We start from the raw sequence: 25,619 nt of genomic DNA on the forward strand, positions 1-25,619 counted from the left end.
TAGGAAGAGCTTCCCCTTTAAATACGCGGCAGACCGTGAGAGTTTTTGTGAGAGAGGGTGGGATAAATCTGGGATGCAAACAGAGTTTCTCCTCAGACTAACCAGACACAAGCATTTCTATTACTCCACTCAATGACTGTGCATTACTTTGATTGTAAGCTCTGTGAGAAAGGAATTGTCCCTTAATACGTGTTTGCATAGTGTCTAACTCAATGGGGCCCTGATCTCAGTTTTTGGGCCCTCTGGGTGCTGCCACAAAACAAATAGTAATAATGATATCGTACTGCAAAAATATGTCTACTCCCGCCCCCCACAAGAACTATATGATTGCCACTTTGTTGCATACTCAGACAGATCCCAACTGCCACCATGAAGCGTCATCTATCTAGACATTTCCACCATATCCATCACCATGGCAATGGATGGAATTCAGATCCTCCTGCTCTGAAAATGTTGTTCCCTTCCACTTCAGCTGAAGGAGAATCTCAGCTGTTCACAGTATAGGACTTTTGGCACACAGATGAGTATTCTGATTCCATCCGTTATAGGACAGTGGCACACAGTATACCCGCTATAGTATTTTAAAGACATTTCCCATTCTTGTTTGCAGCCTCAATACTGTTACTATCCTATCCTTCAGGGATGAAAGGTTTCTGGAAACCAAGAATACTTAAGGATGATGGAGACCACAAGCCCAAATATTGGTTGAAATGAGGCAACACTGGCTCCTCTACTCCATGACATTTCCTGTCTAATGTCTCCATTCCAGATGGTACTTAGAAACCCTCCCACCTCATTTTCTTAGTTGCCAGGTTCTTCATGCTCTTTTTGAAGAAGTCTTCTTTCTTCCCTTGATGAAGTGTTGGAATGTTACACAACATTCTACTCTCACCTTTCCTCCCCCCATGCCATCCTTCTTGCTGAGCCCCCTTGCTACTAGGGAAATAATAATGCCTTTCTACATCGCGAAGTCAAAGACAGAGCTGGGAAGGCATCTGGATGATCTGACTCCCGCGTCCTCCTACCACTAGCAAATACTCCCCTGTTTTGATTTCCTTCTCTTCTCAGCCACCATTGTGTCATGACCCATATGGAATCCTCTTAACCAGGAGGTATTCCAACTAACTCAGAAAGAGGAGCAACTGCATCGCTGCACCAAAGAAGAACAAAATAAGAAAAAAAAGCAGGTGACAAAGAATAAAAGCAACAGCAAACTGATGTCACTGTGTTGACGTGTCTTCAACTTAACTCATCACTGCTACTTTTCTACGAATAGTTGGGATGGTGGCTGGATATAATTCTGCTCTCTTCCAAGGCCTTTACTCTGGCTGTTAGTGTTAGCAGCTAAGAAAATCCAACGTTTATATTGATGTAGTGCTCAAAATGGATAGGAAGCTGCCAGGAGCTGAGTTCCTGCACTGCTACCCCCACTGGAAGCTCTGTCATGACTCATCCCAGATTTTTAAAAGAAGAGTTTCTGCCTGTTTCACCTGGGCAAGAAAATCAAAGCCAGAAAGATACAGACGGAGAGAAAACAGCTTGCTGTAGGGTCTGGCAGAACCTGGTTTGCATTGCTCATTCTTCTCCTTGCCATCTTCACAGCAGCAATGCATTATTCTCCCCTGCCCCACCCCTCCAATCTCCTCTACTCTGTGCCAGGTCCATAGCCCAAAATCTCACCTGTTTTGCAGCATTCCAGGAGTCCCCTGTAGTGTAACAGGAGTTTCCCCATATCCTTCTATATGACACTCCCTTTAGCACAGACCGCATCATGGGTCATGCCCCATCTTTCCCACCTTCCCTTATAATCTGTTCTCTTCCTGAAGCTCAGCCCTCGCCTCATGAATTACAAGACTTCCCCCACACTCCTCCATCCTGGTACACGTCTCTTTCCAGGGAGCACGGTGTGGATCTGTAAGAGTGGCGTGAGCCATATTAAAAATAGTAACACGTACTATACGACGTAGGCAAGAAACAAATTGAGACATAGAGTGATGAAGAGATGGCTAGTTCCTTAGTGACAAAATGCATCCTTGTGTTATAAGCCAGCTGAATTTAGATTCTCTTGGCGACACAGACAGTAATGTTTTGTATGGATAAGCATTCAACAAATCCAGAATGTCTCTCTCTCTCTCGCAAGTCTCAAGGGAAGGGCTGAGATGAGGCTGGCTACCATACAGTACTGCTACAGCTATAGTAAAATGACCAATGTGACCCTCAGATGACAATCCTGCCAAGAAATAACAATGAGAAATGTACAAAGACACCCATTCTGACTACGCTCTCTTGGTTGAAGCTAATCAAATGAGTTGGTGTCAAAAGGAATAAAATGTCGGATGAACTTTGTAGACAGCTCTGTCTACCCTGGATAAATTACAAGAGCTCCTTTCACGTACTGTAGCCACTCTGGGGTCGGAATTAGAGTGGGTGAAGAGTGGCAGGTGGGACTAAGAGTGGCTGGTGGGACTAACATCACAATAGGACAGCTGTTCTCAAACTGTGGGTCAAGACCCCAAAGTGGATCGCAACCCTGCTTTAATGGAGTCGCCAGGGTTGGCATTAGACTTGCTGGGGCCCAGGGGCTGAAGCCTAAGCCCCACCACCCGGGGCCAAAGCCCAAGCCTGAGGGCTTCAGCCCTGAGTGGTGGGGCTCAAGTTACAGGTGCTGCTTGAGGCCGAAGCGCTTGGGTTTCAGCTTTGGTCCCCCTCCTCGCCCTAGGCAGTGGGGCTCAGGCTTTGACTTTGGCCCCCCTGCCCGGGGTGGCAGGGCCCAGGCAGGCTCAGGCTTCAGTCCCCACTCGTGGGGTCATGTAGTAATTTTTATTGTCAGAGGGGCATCATGGTGCAATGAAGTTAGAGAACCGCTGCAGTACGATAAAGTTGTGGCTGAATATGCCATTTCGTCTTATTTTAGAATTTGGCCTAGCGACCTTGGAGCTTATTCATGCTAAGTCCGAGAGATCTGTATGCATCTGGCCACAAATTAAAGCTGTTTTCCCTCAAGGGGGGATGCCCAAAGGGGAGATTACAACAGGTGGAAAAAGCACCCCCATGAATCTGTAGAGGTGAATCAAGCCTAAAACAGATAAAGGTGCTCAGAACTTAAAGGGAGACTTTGGATCTGAGGCCTTAGGCAGTTCAGGGTAAACTACTGCTAAAGCAATTCTGTGCATGGCCAGTGATTCAAATTGTTTTAGCTTTAGTCCTATAAAAAGCCAGATGAAAGAGGTTCTAGCTGGGGATTTGCAAAGTTGAGTATGAGGGTTAGCCACACAACTCCCATTAACTATGGGACTAAACCGCACCATGGCTTTGAAAAGCTCAACCCTAACATGCACATGCAAAAAATCCAGATTTAAACACTCACAGAAGTACTGACTTGTCTTCAAACCCCGATTGTTTTCCTTCATCGAGGACGACAATTTAAGCCAGCTAGGTTTGAGCTTTCTAGGCTTCAGACGTGACTGTTGTGTGGAAAGACTGAGTTATGCAAACCCCCCAATTTTTCCATGTGGACCATGTGGGGAAAGTGACAGCTTTTCCAGTCTCACCTAACTGAAGAACTGATTCCATTCAAACTTTTTAGAAAACTTTACACTCAGACTGAGGATGAAGCATGGAAAATGGCCATCTGTAAAGAATGAATCTGATTAATTTCCAAGCAGCTAGCCAAGAAACAGGAGATAGAACCCAATTTTAACTATAGCATTTCAAGGGGAAAATGATACTTCAGCTCTTTTAAAAGTTATAAAGTGCTTTGGGATCTTTGGATGAAAAGAACTGTGTACATTGCCAAGTGTCACCATTTGTAGCAAATACAAATGGTAGCAAATAATATGTATTCCCTATATAGTACTGTGTTGGTGCACTTCAGAGTATATACTCCAGCACGCAACTGGCTTTTTAAAAGAGGACTTTGATCATAATTTATTATCCAGGATATCATTCCCCAAATAAATTGGACTAGCAGAGAAAGACCACAATCAATTTCCTCTCTCCCAGCTCAAGAAAAGAAGCAGCGGTTAGCAGGTGCACTGTTAGGGGAACAGTTTGCAAACCTGGCTCCTATAACACATACTAATGATGCCACTAAGTACAACATGGTCATTGATGAAACTTGCTTGACTTTGCGTTTTATCCTTTTTGTGTGTGTGTGTATGTGTCAAACAGATGAGATATTCTTTTGTGCTCTGTTTCAGAAGGGGCCTAACAGGGAGCATTAGTATCTGAACTGCTGGCTTGAAAGTGGGTTAGAATATTTCTTCTTATGAAAATGAGATGACAAGATTCATGTCAAAAATGCAAGCTTATTTTTCAAAGTTACTTCCAAATACGTAATCATTTTGTCTTCATAGAAACAGAGATGCCTGTGTTACTACACTTATGTATAGATATATAAATACAATTGTATGCAAAATATGGAGTGACACCAAGGGCAATAGTAGTCAAATATTGCCCAAGCTGGGGATATGTAGTTCCTAAGACTGTGGCAATATTGTCCAAAACTACGCTCAAGGGAATTATTTTGATGACTGCCATTGCCCTCAGAGACCTTCCATGTGCAGCCTGTTCTCTCTCTCACTCTCTCCCTTTTAAACAGCTGGTCAAAATGTTGAGGTTTTGAAATTCCGATGAAAAATTGTCAGAATTCTGCTTTTCATGGGGAAAAATATGTGGAACTTGTTTTAAAAAAAATGTTTCCCTGTGTTTTTGATTCGCTACAGAGCAGGCCAACATTCATACTCAAAATAGTGCTTAAAAGTCAAAATGTTGATGGGGAAAAAAAGAGGAAAAAAATGAAAACTTTCTTTATGAAATTTCCCCCTCTTTTTTTGGGTCCAGTTCAATATTTAAAGCTGCCTTGGACCCCTCCCCCACTCCAATAGTGTCTTTATTAGGGAAAGGTGGTAAAGCATTCAGCCGGAGAATAGTCCTCAGCAGGGTCACATTTTGACATCGCTGCCTCCAGCCCCAGCAAGGGTAACCGTCACTGGGGCGGACACATGGTCTCACCACCACTTTCTCACCCCTGATGTTCTCGACAGGAATTCCTGAAAACAACAAAGCCAGCCATTCCACTGCCACAGTGGAGTCTGGGCTGCGCAGCGGTTCCCTTCTGGCCTAGGGAGCTATGAATCTGGGAGCAGGATGGACAAACCTAGTGTGCACCACAGCAGGTGAATACACGTCAGGTGAAATGGAGGCAGAGCACTGAGTACCTCTCCGTCAGAGTTGGCCTACACAGTCTCCCAGATCCATAGTGTAGCAGGTGGCCATTGTCCCAAAACCAGTGATGTGGGATCGAGAGGCCACGCACATGGGAGCTATCGGTGAGACTGCAGTCACATGAGGTGTCACTGGAAATACCTGTTTGCTTATTGTAGACTAAAGCTATACATGCACTGAGCTCAGCTTTACAGCAGGAACCCAATATTTTATACCACGTGATTCTTTTTAACCAATTGTGAGTCAGGACAAAACAAAGGGTATTTATAAATTATCTAGCTAATCTTTCTGTCTGCCTTTCTAAAGCACTATCGCTGCAGGATCAAGGCATCTAATACATACATTAGGGTACATCAAAGGGACCAAAACTCTATGACTTTCCTTTATAAGCCATTTTCCAAGTTAAATCCGCCTATTCTCCCTCCCCCACCGCAGTTTAAAAATACATTTTCAAAATACTCAGTATCAGGGAATCAGTGGTTCTGCATCTGCATCTGTGGGGTTTTTTTTAAAACACTTTAGTGGGGGCAGGGGATATTTTTGGTACCCAGGCACTGTACATTTGTGGACTCGAGGTCAAATTCTACCCACACTTTGAGTCCCACGGATATAAATATGACCCACTCCCACAAAGAGGTCATCAGAGTTTGTTCCTCAAACTATCTGCTCGAAGACTGAAGAGCAGATGGTAGCAAGCATTTAACTGCTGAACAAAATCTTAGAACATATCTTTGTAAAAAAAAAAAAAGAAAGAAAGAATTATTTTTGCAAAAGGTCAGTTGATGAAATAGCTCTGCGACCAGTTCTGCAACAGCTGTACCAGTCATGAAAAAGCAGTAGGTGGGATGCTGATCAGCTAAAAGTATGGCAGGATAGATGGACTTTTTCTGTCACTAAAACTTAAGGGCTTTTTCTCCCCTTTTTAGGAGATCGTACTTTACATGATATATTGATAACATACTGGCATCTGACTTAAGACGCACTCCTGGTGAAGCAAATTGAAATAGTCAAATATTTTTCAAAACATTATAGGTTGGATCCTCAGTTGATATAAATCAGTGTGCTCTGGAGAACTCAAAGGAGCTGTGCTGATTTGCACCTGCTGAAGAGTGAAGACCTGGCTCATTATTTAACATGAGATGGAGCAGCACCATGTTGGAAGGCTACTATACACTTGGGGAAAGAGTATCAAAAGAGATCAGCTCCCATTTAGGCACTGAAATGAAAAGGCCAGATTTCCAAACGTGCTCCCCACCCAGCAGATCCCACTGATGACAATGGATAATTCCTCCTTTGGATAATTCACTCCCTGCCCACCCGCTTACCTCCACTGAGAATAATGGGAGGGGCTAGTTGATGACCATGGACCGATCAGCATGCATTAGTGCCATTGCTTTGTATTTGAACATGAAGAGCATACCAATTGCCTAGCCTAGAGGCCAGAGAAGCACAGGTATCTGCAGCACCATACGCATCCATTCATGTTCATAACACTGTTCTGAGATCTATTGATGGAAGGCGATAGAGAAGGGCCTGGTAGAGAAGCTGGTATTTTTACCTCAAATTGTTTCCTAAGCCCTGCAGCTGCCAAACACACGAGTAAAATGTGAACCCTTTTTTGCTTCTCTCCTGTTGCTTTTGTGCTATATCCACATTATTTTGTTCACAGAAGTCTTAGCCTGGAAATAATGCCGGGCCTGTTTCCTTTTCCGACTTGGGAGTGAAATTCACCTCCGTTCAGAGGGCCAACACAAGCTCGATGCATCACTCAAGCCCTCAAGTTGCACATAAGCTTTCTGCTGACCCTGGGCAGGGGAATGAATTTCACCCTTGAATCTTTGCATTTCCTGAACCTGCACAAGCTTTACTCATGCAGACAGTCCTTACTTACAAAAGTAGCCTTACACAAGACACTGGTGAGACCTCATCTGGAATACTGTGTGCAGTTCTGGTCTCCCATGTTTAAGAAGGATGAATTCAAACTGGAACAGGTACAGAGAAGGGCTACTAGGATGATCCGAGGAACGGAAAACCTGTCTTATGAAAGGAGACTCAAGGAGCTTGCCTTGTTTAGCCTAACCAAACGAAGGATGAGGTGAGATATGATTGCTCTCTATAAATATATCAGAGGGATAAATATCGGAGAGGGAGAGGAATTATTTAAGTTCAGTACCAATGTGGATACAAGAGCAAATGGATATAAACTGGCCATCGGGAAGTTTAGTCTTGAAATTAGATGAAGGTTTCTAACCATCAGAGGAATGAAGTTCTGTAATAGCCTTCCAAGGGAAGCAGTGGGAAGACCTATCTGGCTTCAAGATTAAACTCGATAAGTTTATGGAGGAGATGGTATGATGGGATAACATGATTTTGGCAATTAACTGATCTTTAATTATTCATGGTAAATAGGCCCAATGGCCTGTGATGGGATGTTAGATGGAGTGGGATCTGAGTTACTACAGAGAATTCTTTCCTGGGTATCTGGCTGGTGAATCTTGCCCACATGCTCAGGGTTCAGCTGATCGCCATATTTGGGGTCAGGAAGCTTGGAAGAGGCCCTGGGGGTTTTTCGCCTTCCTCTGTAGCATGGGGCACGGGTCACTTGCTGGAGGATTCTCTGCACCTTCAAGTCTTTAAACCATGATTTGAGGACTTCAATAGCTCAGACATAGGTGAGAGGTTTATTGCTGGAGTGGGTGGGTGAGATTCTGTGGCCTGCATGGTGCAGGAGGTCAGACTAGATGATCATAATAGTCCCTTCTGACCTTAATATCTATGAATCTATGAGTGAGTAAACAGTGAGACTCCAATTACATCTGAGCCATGTACTCCATAAGGTTACTAAAACCATTATTATTATTTATTATTTTTATCACCATAGTGGCTAGGAGCTCTAGCCATTGTCTGGGACCCCACCTGAGCTAGACACGGTACAAAAATCCAGAACTAAAAGACAGTCCCTATTACTGTTCCTGTTTATTTCTATTATAGTAGCACATACAGGGCCCCAGTCAAGAACATAATTATAGGCCATACTGGGACCAATGGTCCATCCAGCCCAGTATCCTATCTTCCAACAGTGGCCAATGCCAGGTGCTTCAGAGGGAATGAACAGAACAGGTAATCATCAAGTGATCCATCCCCTGTCGCCAATTCCCAGCTTCTGACAAACAGAATCAGGACACCATTGTGCTGCGCACTATGCTGACAGAGTAAAAAAACCCAAACAATTCTTGCCCCGAAGAGCTTATAGGCAACTACAATCCATTAAACTCTTTACAAGGTGGTAAGAGGCTCAGGACTTAAGCAAAGTTTGGAATTTAAAGGTCAGGGATCTGGGAGTAAAACCTTTTGTTTTACATGCATACCTTCATATGAAAGAAAATATTAGCCTAACCTCTAGTCTACTTCCATGAGCTTGGATGCACATTTTCAACTCGTTAGAAAAATTGCTTTGGCAAACTGCTAGGGTAGATCTGATCCATATGTCTCACCCTGTAGACCTTTTGTACCTTCTGTTCCACACTACTTAAGGCCCTTTCAATATCACTTAACAGAAAAGAATCTAGTAGAAATAATAGTTTTGGCAAAGCTGGCGGCTGGTTTAAAGTTTGACTGGGGAAGACATAATAGATTCAAGTCACACCTGTCTTGGAAGCAATAAATCCTGCTTAGGAAAACGTCAGAGCAAAAAACACTGCCAGACTATGATATTCCACCTCAGAGGATTATAAAACAACATACGCAGAGCAAACATCCCTTCCAAACGTAATAGGGATGCCAGAAGTGATTGACAACAATGACAATCTATCATAGAAGGTCATATCTGTGAGATAACATCACGCATTGGATAGTCTAGCAGATATGAACTTGTTTATTCATTCCCATACTATATGGAGGATGGGATGTGTCATACAAGCAAGATGCATCTTTTTACTTAATCTGTTTTTATGCACCAGCACTGTGTGAATGCATTATATTGCAACTTTTAGTTCATATTACACTATTTCAATCTCCTGTTGGCTCCTTAAGGTCCACTAGCTAAAGCGATTACTTCTTAAGCATTGTTTAAGGGAACTTAGTTCCTTTAAGTGCAAGGCTGTCAGTGTGGGCTGCTGAAATCCTCTATTTATCTGCAAAACAGGCCCCAAGTATAGGCAGCCAGAAAGCCACGCTGACCTGAAGAAAGGGGGTGAGACTGTAGCTGCCTTCCCAAAGCCCATTGTCTTCTCTGCTGAGGCCGACAGTTAAAGTGCCAGGTCAGCGAGGGACTGTTTTTAATGGAGGTCTTTGTGGTGGGGAAATCCTGGCTGGTGGGACGTGGATGGGTCGAGAGACAGCCCCGCAGACTGTAATGACTTTAATTTAGTCACTACCTACCCTAGGCTGAATTTGAGTTGACACGCCGCATACAATGCATTCTCTGGAACATTGCTTAGCACTGTTGGCAGAGCAGACTTGGGACTCCAGGCTTATCAATGTGCTGAGTGGCCAAGGGACTCCTGGCCAGCCTGCACTGCTCCCATTGCCTCTTCTGCACTCATCTAGCAAGTACAACTTCAGTTGACATCCGTGAAATGTCCGGAGGCAGGACGAGTGCAGAATATGCAAGGGAGAGCCCCATCCTGCATGCAAGAGATCCCCACTGCAGATGGGAGAGTGGATTCCACTTTAACCCCATCTCTGTGTTCTGCACTTACACAGAGGTGACCTCAAAAACTGCCAGCTTTTTCTGCGAGAGCTTCCCTCTTGCTGCAGGAAACAGTGAGCAGAAAAGCAATGCAAAGCATCCTTCTCTTCCCTTCCCTGCTGCCACTTGGCATTGCAAGTATCTCCTCTTGTATGTAGCGTGCTTTCTTATTCTTGCTGGTTTGGCCCTAATTTTGATTAGTTAGGCTCTAAGGTCCCCTTGGAGTCTCTCTCAACACAATGCAATTTGGGAAACGTTTGTGCAAAGTTTAACACTGCAGCTCAAAATGCATCAGGTAGGTGGGGATGAGGTTGTGCTGGGGTGAAGTGGGGGCAATGGACAAGTTACGAAGAGACCGATCCCAACGTGACAATCCGGCTAGATGAGTTGCCTGCAGGGATTGAACCTGGAACCTCTTGACCTAAAAGCAGGAGCCTGTACTCCTGAGCTAAAGAATAAACAAACCTAAAGGGCAGTGAGGGTATGTCTTCACTGTAGAATTCATCTGGGCTTGTACTTGGATGTTGTCCCTAACCCCCTCTCCCATCCACACACACAAGCCTCTGACCCAAGTTTGGTGCTTTCAACCAGATGCTAGCTGGCCCAGCTTGGGCTCTAGGCTAAAGTCTGAGTGGTGTTTTCACATGGGCATAAGCCAGTCACTTTGCAGTGAGGATGCAGGGTAAACCACTCAAGTGCTAATAATCCTCCACTGCCTTCCTACAATTCCCCCTATGTACTCAGAAGGACAGACAAGTTCACCCACAATTCACTGGGAAACAATCAGAGTGGCTCAACTTATTACAGCACAAAGAACCAGGGGATGTTCTCCCAGATGTCCTAGAGACCCTCACATGGGTGACAGCTACCCCAGTGAGGACACAGTAACCCAGGAAGGGCTTTGCAGTGCGGCTGCTCACACCTGGGTGAGGCTAACCTGGATGCCGATCGTCCACATTAAGTCTTCTCAGCAGTTACTTGTGGGTGCCTACGTCGCCAGCCTGTACATTCCAGCTGCTGCTGCTCAGTGGTACCCATTGTTAGATTCTCCTTCCTGTGGCCTGAATGAGTAAAAAGGCACTGCATTTTGAGGAGGCTGGTTTCTGAATGCTAACAGAATGAGGCAGAATGTCCTTTGATGCACTGTGGCTATTGTGCATTTCCCTTTATGAAGATTGATAATTGCTTCCCATTATTTTCTGTAAGCCCAATTAAATAAAGTGCCAGGTGGATTTTTGTCTTTTATACATAGCCTTCATCTGACTGCAATTTCTCAGGCCCAAGAAGCATTCCCCACAAGGCTTGACTGAGCTAGGTTTAGCTTTAGGAGACCTGACAGCTGATTGGATACTAGGTTCCAGCTACAGCCAGCCATTTTTCTGGGGCCGTTGATTTACTTATGAACCTAGAGTATGGGAGGTATTTATTAATTTATATCTCATATATAAATAAAATTTGAGGTGACACGTACATTAGAAATAACTATCTGATAACAACAGAATACCAGCAGTCACATCCCTTACGTTTGAAATCACCTTTCATACAGCCTTGGAATGGCCCAAACAAATGAATATATTACCATAGGACAGATGATACTTAGACTCAGAGAGACGGGGCTGATCCAAAGCCCACTGAGATAAATGGAAATATTCCCATTGACTTCAGTGGGCTTTGAATCAGGCCTCTAGAGAACAACTGAACTGCAGAGATTCACAAGGCAGTCACACCTCTACTTCCTGAATTGCTGTGAAGAAGGGTCTGCTCTGATCCTTGGCCCAGCAGCTTCTTGCTGGGAGGATGGAAGGAAGGGAAGTAGAGTGTGTCTGATCTCTTCCTCTCATGGTTGCTTCATGGGATTGATGGGGATTTCCATTCTTATCACTGGTGCTTGTAAACATGCCTCTCTGGATGTTTGGTACTAGGGTACTGGGACCGGGATATAACCCTTTTCAGCTGTAGGTCGTTGGTTCTAATCCCAATAAATCAATAGCTATTGCCATCTGGTCTCATTCCAGTTTTCAGTGGATTAATAAAACCCATCCTATCAATTGGCCCACGGCAGGAAGATTCAACAGAGAGGACAAGGATGCAGACTTAGAATAAATTATCCTTTCACCTCGAGAGGTGGGGCTTTTCAAACAGGGTTAAGGGTTCAGAGCTGGGCAAAAAACTAAATTTTCAGTTCGTTGGCAGTTTCCAAAGGTCAAAAAAAAAATGTTTTGGGTCAGGCTGAAAATGAAATTTTCCAGCAAATCAAAAAGTAAAAATAATTTGTTTCAGAATATAATATTTCTTTCAACCTGAAATGAAGTGTTTCATTTTAATTTCAAGTACTTTAAAACTTATTTTAATTTTAAGAAGTAAAATTAAAAGAAACATTGAAACATAAAAGTTGTTTCAAACTGAAAAACAAACGTTTTGTTTTGAAAATGTCAATACGAAACCGATTTTTTTCTTAAATGAACAATTCAGCAAAACTGACATGAATTCACAAAACTTTTCAAAGTCGACAAATCTGCATGTTTCACTGAAAAAGTTTTGGCTGAAAAATGTTGCCGAGCTCCAGTTAATGCACATTAGCACAGCAGTCTGAGGAAGCAAGCAATGCTTTGGCCTGTGTTGAATCTGCTCTTCTTTGGATGACTAGGGGACTCCACCTCCAGTGCTATCAATCTGGTATATTTCACAAGCACTAGTCTATAGTCAACTTACATTTTAAGGAGAAGAAAGAAAAATTGTCAGCGTTCTGTAAGATAAGCTATTAGAACGGAAAGAAAGTATGCAAACGAGAAAGCAAACAAGCTACAATTTATGAATGATTCTTTTTGCCCTCTGCTATTGCCAATAATCCAGATAAAGGAGTGCAAGTTAACTAGCAAATTCTAGTCTTGCAGCAATGCTGACATGGTAACTAATACAATGATGCAAGGAAGGAAAGTAAGAAAGTATTATTTGCTTGTACTCCAGTATTGCAAAGACTGGGACAGGAGTATCAGTGATGGTTAAATGTAAATGTATAAAACTGGCAAGGAAAGAAACAGTATTTTTCAGAGTCCCCCCCAAAGGGAGGAATAAAAGATGGTCTTGCAGGGAAGCCACTGGACTACGACTCAGGATATTTGGATTTAGTGCCTGGCTCTGCCATAAAATCCCTGTGTGACCTTGGGCAAGTCACTTTGTCTCTCTGTGCCTTGGTTTCACATCTGGAAATGGAGGGCAATGCTATTTCCTTTCACTCTTTAGATTGTCAACTAAGAAGAAGAAGAAATGCCTGTTAGTATGCATAAATTCAATGCCTAGCGAACTGATCTCAAAACCCACCAAGTAGGTACATAATTTAAGGCATAGAGAAGTTATGTGATTTAGCTAAAGCCATAGAATTAAGAAAAGACAGGCTTAGAATTCAGAAGATCCCAGTTCTAGGCTGGGACCACATCTCTCCACTGCCTATTGTGGTCTGAAATCACAGTTCCCGAACTAGCTAGGAATCTAAGTTCTGAGAAAATTCACCTGCAACTGAAGCTCTACAAGCTTTAAACAACCAAGGTCTGTGTTTAAATCATGCTGTTTTTAATAGTCTCATGGAACTGAGGAATCCCCACTGCCCACTGTTGTGAGAAGCTGAAAAATCACTCAGTACAGGTAGGTTAATTGCCCAGCTAATGGCCTCCAAAAGTTCAGGCTGGATGTTCTCTCCTTGAATTACCTGCCAGACAACAGGCAGGCCCATGCCAAGAGAGTTAGGATGAAAGGGCGTGAGACTTTGAGAAGGAAGGGACCAACATTAAACTGAATGTACAAGTAAAATGCTCCTGAGAGAACCAAAAAAAAAAAAAAAAAGAGCAAGCCTAAGAAAGACCAGCTTGAAGGCCAAATAGGGAGAGAATTACCTTGTGGTTACAGTGCTGCACTTGAATTCAAGAGATCAGGGTTCAATTCCTAGCTCTGACACTGTGCAAGTCACTTAGGTGCTTTGAAAATGTTAAGCTCCTAAATCTCTCAGGCTAAGTCCTAGATGTCTAAGTGGCTTTTGAAAATGTTATCCTTAGGGCTAGTCTACGCTGGCAACGTCAAAGCACTGCTGTGACAGCGCTTTAATGTGGCTTGTGTAGTCGCAGCAGAGAGCTGGGAGAGAACTGTTTCTTCACCCCCCTGAGCGAGAAAGTTGCCGCGCTGTAAAGTGCCAGTGTAGACAAGCCCCCAGTCTCTATCTGTGGATGCAGTGTTGTTGTAGCCATGTTGGTTCCAAGATATTAGAGACAGAAGGTGGGTGAGGTAATTATCTTTTATTGGAGCAACTTCTGGTGGTGAGAGGCTTAGGGCTTGTCTATACTGGCACTTTACAGCGTTGCAACTTCTCGCTCGGGGGGTGTGTGTGAAAAAACAACCCCCTGAGGGCAGCAAATTTCAGCGCTGTAAAGCACCAGTGTAGACAGTGCCCCGCGCCGGTAGCTACACCTCTCATGGAGGTGGTGTTTTTAGAGCGCTGGAAGATCTCTCTCCCAGCGCTCTGCCATGACTGCACAAGCCATGTTAAAGTGCTGCGGTGGCACTTCAATGTGGCCGGTGTAGAGTAGCCCACAACCTTTCGTGCTTACAAAGAGCTCTTCTTCAGGTCTGGGAAATCTACTCAGAGCGTCACCGCTAAATACCAGGTGGAACAGATTGTTTAGCGTAAGTCATTAACACATGTTTCAAGAAACCATTCAAGGTAAGCTGGTCCATTAACACTTCTCCAGTCATAGCGGGGAAAGGAGAAAAAGAAGCTGGGGGAGGCAGTTAATGGGTCATAGACTGTTGTAATAAACTCTAAATCCAGCCTCTTGATTCAGTCCATCATTTTTAGTGTCTAGCAAAGTTATGAATTTAAGCTCCCAGGCTCTTCTTTTGGAAGTTTTGTGCAGGGTTCCTTTGAGGATGAGAGGTCAGATATAGAGGGACTGCTCTGTGAAAAGTGTTCCCTCACAGACCACATGGTGTTTTTGTCTTTTATCATTTTCATGTGTGAGTTCACTCCAGAGCATAGTCCCATTTCACCTACATTGTTGTTAGTGGGGCACAGATGGTACTTACTTGGCCCACATTACTATTGCATCTGAGCATCTCACAATCTTGAATGTATTTATCCTAGCGAGGACAGCACTATTTTACTAGTGGGGAACTGAGGCACAGAGGCACTAAGTGACTTGCCCAAGGTCACAGAGGAAGTTGGTGCTGGAGCAGGGAATTGAACCCTGGTCTCAAGTCCCAGGTTAGTAACCAAGCTGTTGGATCAGGCTTCCTCTCATCCTGGCTGTTTTCCATCTCTACAATATGGATGAAAATAGTTACTTTTCCCACCCTTTTATTTGTCTGTTTACATGGTGGGTTCTTCAGGGCAGGGGCTGTCTCTTACTATTTGTGCAGTGCCTAGCACAATGGGCCTCTGGGGCTTCCCAGCCCTGTGATAGTATAAAGAAATAATACCAATACGGAAGGAAAAGGAGATCTCATCAAAGAAATGGAAATAATTGCATTGGTGATTTTTTTTTCCCTCCCAGGTAATGAGGACTACAGGGCACCCTGCAGTGTGTTTACTCCATATCTGATATGCACATACTGGAGGTGATGTTCCTATTTATGTAGTTCGCTGCCAACATCATGATTTTTGATTCCCCACAGGGTGGTTGTTGGTTTTTAAGTATCTGAAGTTGTCACCTCGCCTGTTCCATCCTTTTAATCATCATTACCACCTCCCATTTTGTCATCCTTCCAACTTTAAAATCCAAGGCAAACAATGTCCAGTACTGCCTGGGAAGTGTTCCAGATGCATTATGAGGACACAAACGCTCTTGACATTTTCCCCATTGTTATTAGTGTTTCCTTAATCAGGCAGAGTATCATAGGCAGCATTAATATGCATTGAGGGCAAATGATAGGCAATAAACCAATTCTCAGGTGCTCAAAAGAAGTTTCTATAAAAGCGGCTTATCAGCAGGTCCTTTCTTCTTCTTTTTTGGTCTCTATATATTTATTTTATCTGCAATATGCAGATGTCATGAGAGCTCCTATCTGTTCTTGGATGTCCATACCTGGCTACCACTGACACTACTTTTAACTGCAATGGGAGCTACATTTGTGCAACTGAATGGCAAAATGTAACCCTTAGTGTCTTTCATTTCTCTTGCCCCCTAGTCTGGCTTCTAAATGATATTTGCATAAGTTAAGGTAAGGAGTCTGAGGCATAAAGTGGAAGTGCCTTTGCCAAAGGGGTGCGGTATTGCATTTGAGTACTGAACCCTCAAGAAAAAGAGTCCCAAACACAGCTTCATCCCTTGTTAACAAACTGAGAACTCACTGAGCATGCTCCTTTCTTAGCCTCCCCAGTAAGATCCCTTCTCCTAGCAAAAGGTGGAGTTTCCCAGTCCCATGTGGCATTCTGGGGGCTGCAGTTCTGCTGGTGCCTCACTAACAGCAGATATTTCTGAACAATCGCAGCTGTGAAACTAAATCTATCTTTGAAGGAATAAAATGAAGGCATGTAACTTGTCCACTGTTCTCCACATGCTTTATGTTAGGACTCCCAGAATGGAGTCCTTGCTGTGTGTCTGGTTCTGCACAAAAGTTCCCTGCAGTTCCAATCCTTAGTAAAGTTTGTCCTCTCCTCCACAACACTACTTCGGTCACAGAAACAGAGCCACGGGCACATTTTGTGGAGTCCTGCACAAAGTTAGATGTGAAGGCCCTCAAGCAGATCATCCATAACCCACACAGCTGGGAGGGATCCAATACTGGCTGAGTTGGAGATGCTTGTTGAATGGTGAAGGAGGACTTTTGCAGCTTGGGAATGGTTCTGACTTTTTTGCCATTCCCTCCTCCCTTTACTCCAAGGACGGACCATACTAAAGCCATGGGGGCGTATGTGGTGCACACCTGAATGCGTAGGCCCGACTCTACATAGAAATGTATTCAGCACTAAAATAGGCGCATTATTGCTACCGGAGATTTCCAGCCCATCTTTTCTGTATAACGAAAGCTCGATTAGCTAAACTAATTAAGACCAAAGAGCTTTAACAGAGAGAGAGATGTGTTTGCTCAGATAACCACCAGGTTCCAAGTGAAAGGCTATGGGAGTAATACATGAAAAGAGTAGTTTTTCTATTTACATTTCCCATTTAAGTACTTGTAAAAGCAAGTCACAGGAAACGGGTCCACAGAGTGCGCTGGAGTAAGTGAACAGTCTGGTTAACTGAGGTTTGGGTAATCATGTTTGTACACTATCTGCAGCAATCCATGTAGGTATTCCCACTGGCAAGACAGGGTTAGCCATGGAATAGTGATGAGGAAAAGCCCCGGCTGAGAGGATTTTGCACACAATGCAGCTAATCTGTGCCAGAATAATTTCCTCCTCTTTTATTTTGCAAACAGTTCTGTCTTTCCTTTTCTTGTTAGGGGTTTCAAATGGAGCATCGCAGGCCCAGAATACTCCTTTCATTTCTGTTACTGGCAGTCACCGACTGGCACAGCTGAGCGAAGTTAGTCATTGTCAGTCTGAAGAGAGGATGTGGTGAACAGGAATGAAAGGACTGGCATAACTTGGGGTGCCTACATCGCCCACGCTATATAAATTCTGAGTATCCTGTACACATCAAAGGTGAAGATAAAATGCACAAATGTTATGAACAATCAGAGGCCTTCTTGGTAGCAGATCCAGAATTTAGGACTTAGACAAAAGGGAAGGGAGACTGTTGTGTTTTCAAAGAGCCATCCAACATCGGATACCTTTTTCATTTGAAGATATATTTGTAAAGCTTCAAAGGGAGTTTAAAAATATATTGAATATTTTCAGAAGTTTCTTATATTTAGAGGGAAGTACCCTGGGATATATTTACTGTGCACAGACTTTCTGAGAAATTCTTATGTTCTAACCTGAAAAGTTGCAATGAAACATCTGAAAAATCATGAGTTCATGTGCAAGTCACAGTCTGGAGCATAGTTAAACCAAGCAATTATGTTATGTGCCTGCCACCCTTAAACTGGCATTCAGCACAGATGTTCAATAGCAAACTGATTTTCACTTTCATAGAAGAAATGCTAGATTACCATTGACAGGTAGATTACTCCATTTTCTTCTGTGATTTTAAAGTAATTTCCTATCCTAAATCCAACATGCTGGCCCATTACAGTCCCAATAGTCTCTGAACCAATATGTCCTTTCCATGGCTGTGAATTTCAGTGGTCTAAGTCAGTGTCAAACAAACATAGGGGACTGACATTTTTTTCACAGCTTAAACCTGCCATATAAATGAAGCACAGCCTTTGGATCTGTGCAATGTGCACTCCTGGGTGTCTTAACAGATACAAGCTTATTGATTTCATACCTGTGCATCCATTAAGAGGTGTCTCATCAGCATCATGGAATTTTTCAGAGACTCTTTTTCACTGGGCAAGAAAGCATCTTTGTCCTCATCCAGCATTTTTGACTTGTTCACGATAAAATGCGAGAGCTGGTCATTTAGGGTATGCATAGACTGCACAGCTATGGGGAGAGAGAAAGAAAAAAAGAGCACTGAAACCATGCAGGGGGATTGGTGGGAATCACTGGAAACATTTGAAATTTCCAAAGGGTGGGCAGATGCTACCATATTCTGGACTAGCTAATTAACTGAGGGTTAAAGCATACATATAAGCAATCGAGACAATAGCATGTTACATTAGATGAAATAATTGACTAAAGGAAGCAGAGCCATCTACACCATGACTGTATTTAGAGTATGAGTGAGTCACTAGCAATAACATTACACGTGCAATAGATGCTGTTACTTACTCCATTCCATATGCTACAATGTACTGTTACATAATAAGGCTACTAAAGGCTAATTTAGCATTTCATTTCCTTGCAAAAGCCCTGGCATAGTGCTGTGATGAGAAGCTAGACAGAAACTCAAGTGAATGCACCAAACTGTTCACTTTTCCTCCTGAAGATTTCCTTACTTACACATTGTGCTGTATTTGACCTTCCTTTCTGATGGAGCTATACCAAACATAGCTATAATATTTAGAGCTCCTTATGGAGACAGAATTTCATGGGGATTTAGAAGGTTGGTAGAAGCCCATATAGTCTCCCGCTTCTTCTACCGACAGTGATTATACAGGTACCATACTAGCAGTGGCTACACCTCTGAAGTTGAAACATGCCTGAATCAAAATGCCAGATCCAAATATCTCCTAACTTTGGGGAAGTTCTGACCTGGATCCCAATGATGGGACTTGAAACCATCTCCACTCTAAAAGTTGAGACATTTGGTTCAGTCAAGCAACCAAACAACTATTCCTTAAAACACTTCTAGTTTGCAATGTCTGGCTTGATGTCTCATGACAGGCAGTTTTCTTGGTTCCTAGAACTTCCGACTTCTCCTCATGCCAGGAGGATTAATGATGATGCTGATGGTATAGATTCGGTTAGCACCCAAAACGTGCAAGATCTGTTTCCCAACAGAAAGAGAGAGAGAGAGTCACTTTCCCCAAAGAGCATGCAATCTAAAACCAGAACCCTAGACTCTTAAAAACGTAAGAATGGTCACATTGAGTCAGACCAGTGGGTCCATCTACCGCAGTATCCTGTCTTCTGACAATGGCCAGTGCCAGATGATTCAGATGGAGTGAACAGAACAGGGCAATTTATCAATCGATCTATTCCCCTGTCATCCAGTCACAGTTTCTGGCAGTTAGAGGTTTAGCATGGGGTTGTGTCCCTGACCATCTTGGCTAATAGCCATTTATGGACCTATCCTCCATGAACTTCTCTAATTCTTTTTTGAACCCAATTATACTTTTGGCCTTCACAACATCCCCTCTGGCAACGATTTCCCTAGATTGATTGTACATTGTGTGAAGAAGTACTTCCTTATGTTTGTTTTAAACCTGTGATCTATTAATTTCATTGGGTAACCCCAAGTGATGTAAAGGGATAAATAACACTTCCTTATTCACTTTCTCCGCAACATTCAGGATTTTATAGACCTCGAACATATCTCCCCTTAGTCATCTCTTTCCTAAGATGAACAGTCCCAGTCTTTTTAATCTTGTCTCATATAGAAGTTGTTCCATACCCCTGATCATTTTTGTTGCCCTTCTCTGTACTTTTTCCAGTTCTAATATACCTTATTTGAGATGAGGCGACCAGAACTGCACACAGTATTCAAGGTGTAGGCGTCCCATGGATTTATATAGTAGCATTATGATATTTTCTGTCTTATCTATCCCTTTCCTAATGGTTGCTAAGATTCTGTGAACTTTTTTTTTAACTGCTGCTGCACATTGAGCAGATGTTTTTGGAGAACTAGCCACGATGACCCCAAGATCCCTTTCTTGAATGATAGCAGCTAATTTAGACCCCATCACTTTGCATGCATAGTTGGGATTATGTTTTCCAATGTGCATTACTTTGGGCAACACTACCTTCCTCCTCTGTATTTCAGCACTTCCTCTTTTGACCCCCAGCTGAAAACAGAAAGTGAGCTTAATGGAAGATGGACAAATACGGCACATGGCTTGTATTCCACAGCAAGGCCTTATAATGTTTTAGAAGCCTGTTTATTTTTAATGAGAGTTATGGGGCTTGTGATAACTGCTGCATTGATAGCCCAGGAGAAGGAAGTCCTCTTCATCACAGAATAGCTACAGCATGGGAAGCAGCAGTGGAAGCTTTCCTAGTCCTGCCCTGCCATTGTGCCTCAATCCTGACGTGAAGGGACCCCTTCTAGGGGGGAAAAGGGAGTCCAGTGCTCCATTAATTCCTTGACTTCTCTGCTGAGAGTGCAGATAAAAGATGTGAAACACAATGGTGGCTTCTGTGATTGGGAACTGGACTCCACCTGGCAATCTAGAGGTGAAAATCTCCTTATCCCATTACTAACCGTAGGCAGTCCAGTTCCCTCTGTGAACAGCCTCTTACACAGATACTTTCTCAGCACCAAAAATTCATTCTCTTAAGATTAAGAGCATGACACCACAGGCATATGGATTATAAAACAGTAGGGTTTATGGGTACTTGTGGCACCTTACAGACTAACCAATTTGTACTCCTTTTCTTTTTGCGAATACAGACTAACACGGCTGTTACTCTGAAAGTAGGGTTTATGTATGTTTAATTATTACCACCTACACCTGTATGAGTATTTAGGGCTTTACATCACAGAGCAGGAGAGCACAATTCATAGGTTGGGAATGCTCAGTTGTAAGGTTCAACATTTTGTTACAAAATAATATTTTTGACTAATGTATTATAGTAGCATCTGGAGGCCCCGAGACCAAAGCGTCTTTGTGCTGAGCACTGCGAATATGCATAAGAGAAAATCTCAGTCCCAAAGTGCTTACAAATCTAAACAAAGAAGACAGACAGAGGGCAGGAAGGAAAACAGAGGCACACTATGGGGTGAAGTGAGTGACTAGCACAAGGCCATACAGCAGGACAGTGTCAGCGCTGTGATTAGAACCCAGGTCTCCTGGCTCCAAGTCTGGTGACCTATTCACTAGACCGGGCTGCACAATAAGATGATAAAGAGAGACAGAGAGGGGAAAAAATAGAGATTATATGAGTTGCGGGAGGCAGAACTGGAGAGAGAAAACCAATAAAACTCGACAAAATTGTGCCTCAGTTTGTTACGCTGAATAACAGGACATGAAATATGAATCTACCTTTAGCAATCTAGGGCCAAACCCAGATGTTGTATGCTGGGGGAATTCTGCTCCTGCTCCTTTTTCGTGTAAAAATGCATCAGATGCAACATGTGCGTGGCTCACTGAGGTCCCCAAGCAAATGCACTTGATGATATTGTAATTTATATGAACCACAATGATATGAACTAATGATCAAATTTATCTCTGCATAATAAAAACCCTTTGTGATTCCACATACCGGAAAAATCTATGATACCATTTGCATTTAAACCATCACAAGTTTTGAATTTTCATCTTTACTGTAGGCCCATTAAATAAATGAGCCTAAAATCATTCTTCGGTGTATCTTTTTTTTCTAGTTTCATGCAGTAAAACCCTCTGCTAAGCTTTCAGTAGATGGTAGCACATTATTCTGAACTGTGCTTCAGCTCTGTATAATGTACATTTGCCAGTCCTGATTTGCCAAGGTGGTTTATGAATTAGGAATTGTGTGTAGAGTTCTCTGACAATCTGACTTTAAAAACGCTAAGTGATGAAATTTAGAAAAGGAACTACTTCTTCACACAAATGTACAGTCAATCTGTAGGATTTGTTGCCAGGGGATGTTGTGAAGGCTAAAAGTATATATGGGTTAAAAAAAGAATTAGATATGTTCATGGAGGATAGGTCCATCAATCGCCATTAGCCAAGATGGTCAGGGAATGCAACCCCATGCTCTGGATGTTCTAAGTCTCTAACTCCCAGATGCTGGGTGTGGATGACAGGGGATGGATCACTCGATAGTTGCCCTGTTCTGTTCATTCCCTCTGAAGCATCCGGCATGGCCACTGTTGGAAGACAGGATATTGGGCTAGATGGACCATTGGTCTGGCCCAGTATGGCCGTTCTTATGTCTATACACAAGGTATCACATATATTAAGGGTGGTGGTGGTGGATCGGTAGATAACATGAGCCAAAGCTTCTCCAGGGCCTAGGAACTTCTAACACACGTGCATGCATCGCTGTGGCAATATAAATTGTTTCAGCACTGTGAAATATTATTTCCAATGTAATGTTAAAGAGGGGCAGGCAGCTGGATTAAAACTAAATTAAAATCATATTCGAAGTTGAGATACATTATGATAAAGCTGCCCATGGTCACAAGCCAGCGGGTTTACTTAATACTGAAAACTTACATTTACATTTGAATGTTATCCACCCCATCACCCAAGTCAAAAGCCATAATGGGAATAAAATTGGGCTCTTCTGTGGGTGATTGGAACCAGCTAAGGGGATGTGTTTGAGGTTCTAAGAATTTAACCCAGCTGTGGCCACAACAGCCTCTCCACATTACTACAGGGAAGACAGTTAATAGATGCCTTGTCTTTTGTGCATTAAGAAGCATCTCGGAAATTTAGTGGCAGGGTTGGGCAGTGCCTCAAAAAGTTTGAAGAACCACTTTGATTCCCAAAGTGTTGATGATGATCCAAACCTTTTAAAGTTCCTTCCAAAACTGGCATCTCTCTTACCCACCCCACCACCCCTCTTTCCTCTTCCTTCTTTATATGAAATACATGCTTGTGAACAAAGAGTCTTTGGAGGATGAGACAGTGAGTATGGAGGATTTAGGAAGGTTGTTATGGTTTGAGCACAGGCATACCTTGTGCCTTGTATTGTTTTCATAAATAGTTGGCATTGGGGGCCTGGAGTATTGGATAGACATATTTTAAATAGTAATATCAATAATATGCTGGATCATGACTTTGGAATGACTGGGGCCAGAAGCCAAATAATCCATTCCAGCGTTTACACATGCCCCTTTGTGCACTGGGATAGAAGTTGGAGATATTCAGCTATACAGGGAGCAGAATAGCACACATTCAATAAAGCTTCCCATTCTTTGCTCTTACGCTGTCATAGGCCTTGATAGTGTCCTACCTTGGGTGGGGACATAAGTGGGTAGGGGAAAAATGGGTACAAGACGCCTCCTTCCCATACCCCTTCTCCTGGGCACAAATGCAGCCCCCAGGACAGCACTTCTCCTCCACAGAGCCTCCTGGGAGGTGGCAAGAAGGGGCAGGACCATCTGCACGTCCATGAACGTGCACTGACACACACACCTGCCTTTCACACGCAGACACACGCTACATTCCCATGAAAGGATGCCACATGTATTTCCCAGGTGGAATTCTGGCTGACTCAGCCAGAACTTCCTCCCAGAACCCTGTTGCCCTGCGGCCCCTCCACCGTGGACTGAGGCTTTAAAGCCACTGTCCGGTTCTTCTTTTGTTTTAACCTGAGGCTTTGGAACGTCTGATACACAACAAAGCTTTGCCTCCTACTGTGACCAATAGCAAACGGCGCTCCAGGCTATCCTCACGGGTGGCTGTAGTAGTTGTGGAGTTCTGCCTGGCCATTGCTGCCGTCCTTTCGGGAAGCTGCGTGGCCAAAGAGCCTCTGACGCAGGATCTGTACACTAGAGCAGCTCTCCTTGTTACTCTGTAACACGGCTGCCTGGGCTACCTGACCTATTTACAGAGCTGTCATCAATAAGAGCCTGCAAGTACTTTGAGGTTTCAGGTCATTACATTGTGGACAGTGAGGATAAATTCTGTGCACCGTGCAACTGTTAGGGAAGCACATAACCTCCGAAAAACATGATGCACTCGAAGGGGAAGGAATGAGGGCAAACCATGGTCTCTTTGAGCCAGTGGCAAATTCCCCTCCTCCCACCCCGACTTCAATGGGACCAAGATTTCACCCGTCAAATCTGCTGTGGGGATTGATGTTCCTGGGTGGCAAAAATCCACATGCTGGAAAATTCCCTCTCTCATTCCTCACTGTGCAAAGAGCAGCTCCTGTGTTCATGCAGAGGGCATGTTAGGCCACTAGCAGGAGCTCACTCCCCAAAGGGAACATGAAAAAATTCTTTTTAACATGCAACACCAATATCACCAAAAGAAGAAACCCAGGAGGAGGAGTTCACCTGCCATTCTGCTCCAGGCAACCTTTGGGCTTCTCTTTTTCCTTGCCATCTACTCTGGATTTGTTTTGGGAAGATTGCTGGTGCCTGCTTTTTCTCCATAGGCCCTTACCCCTTGTGCTCTCCGCCCCCTCTTCTCATTCCACACAGCATCACAATATTCTGCTCCACAGTAAGGGAAGGCCCAAGTGTGCATCTAAACTAGCCCCAAAACTGGTCGTGTTGAGCTCAGGGATGGGGCAGGGGGTTGGGGTGTGGGAGGGGGTCAGGGCTCTGGGCTGGGGCTGGGGATGAGGGGTGTGGGGTACAGGAGGGGCTCCTGGTTTGGGGGGGGGTTCAGGGCTGGGGTGGAGGGTTGGGATGCAGGAGGGGGTCAGGGCTCTGGGGTGGGGCCGGGGATGAGTGGTTTGGGGTGCAGGAAGGGGTTCCAGGTTTGGGGGGGGCTCAGGGCTGGAGCAGGGAATTGGGACGCGGGGTTGGGGCGTGGATTTACCTCCAGTGGCTCCCGATCAGTGGCACAGTGGGGGTGCAGTGGCAGGCTTCCCACCTGTCCTGGCACCACGGACCGTGCTGTGCCCCGGAAGCAGCCAGCAGCAGGTCTGGCTCCTAGGCGGAGGCGCATAAGCGGCTCCGCACAACTCTCGCCCGAAGTCACCCCCCACCTCCAGTTCCCATTGGCCGGTTGCCAGCCAATGGGAGTGCGGAACCAGTGCTTGGGGTGGGGGCAGCACACGGAGCCCCATGGCCCCCCTTCCTAGAAGCCACACCCACTGCTGGCCAATTCCGGGGCACAGCACGGTGTAGGGAAAGGTAGGCACTAGCCTGCTTTAGCTGGGCAGCACGGCCGACGGGACTTTTAATGGTTCTGACTTCCGGTGGGGCCTCTATGTGCTACTGTCATACACAAGTGAACAATAATAGAAGATTCTGAAGTAGCAGACCACATAACTAATGAGAAACCTAGTTTGAAAGATGGGCTAATTATCAGCCGCTTCAGATTCTCCAGAAATCCAGAGCTTTTCTAGAGACTCATCGAGTATTAAAACGGTGGAATCATGTCTCTTCGGAACTTTCAAGGT

General features: G+C 44.0%; 1 protein-coding gene across 2 annotated transcripts in view; it reads right to left on the reverse strand.

Annotated features, from left to right (window-relative positions):
• Positions 1 to 25,619, reverse strand: part of KAZN (kazrin, periplakin interacting protein) — a 712,699-nt gene that overhangs the window by 570,326 nt on the left and 116,754 nt on the right. For both annotated transcript variants that reach the window (XM_074934067.1, XM_074934075.1), the window contains one exon: positions 18,277 to 18,434. In XM_074934067.1, the coding sequence (XP_074790168.1) occupies positions 18,277 to 18,434 (158 nt within the window). Of the gene's footprint in view, positions 1 to 18,276; positions 18,435 to 25,619 lie in introns of those variants that run through there.

The sequence above is a fragment of the Natator depressus genome, chromosome 18 (assembly GCF_965152275.1).
Source record: "Natator depressus isolate rNatDep1 chromosome 18, rNatDep2.hap1, whole genome shotgun sequence".
Classification (NCBI taxonomy): Eukaryota; Metazoa; Chordata; order Testudines; family Cheloniidae; genus Natator; species Natator depressus.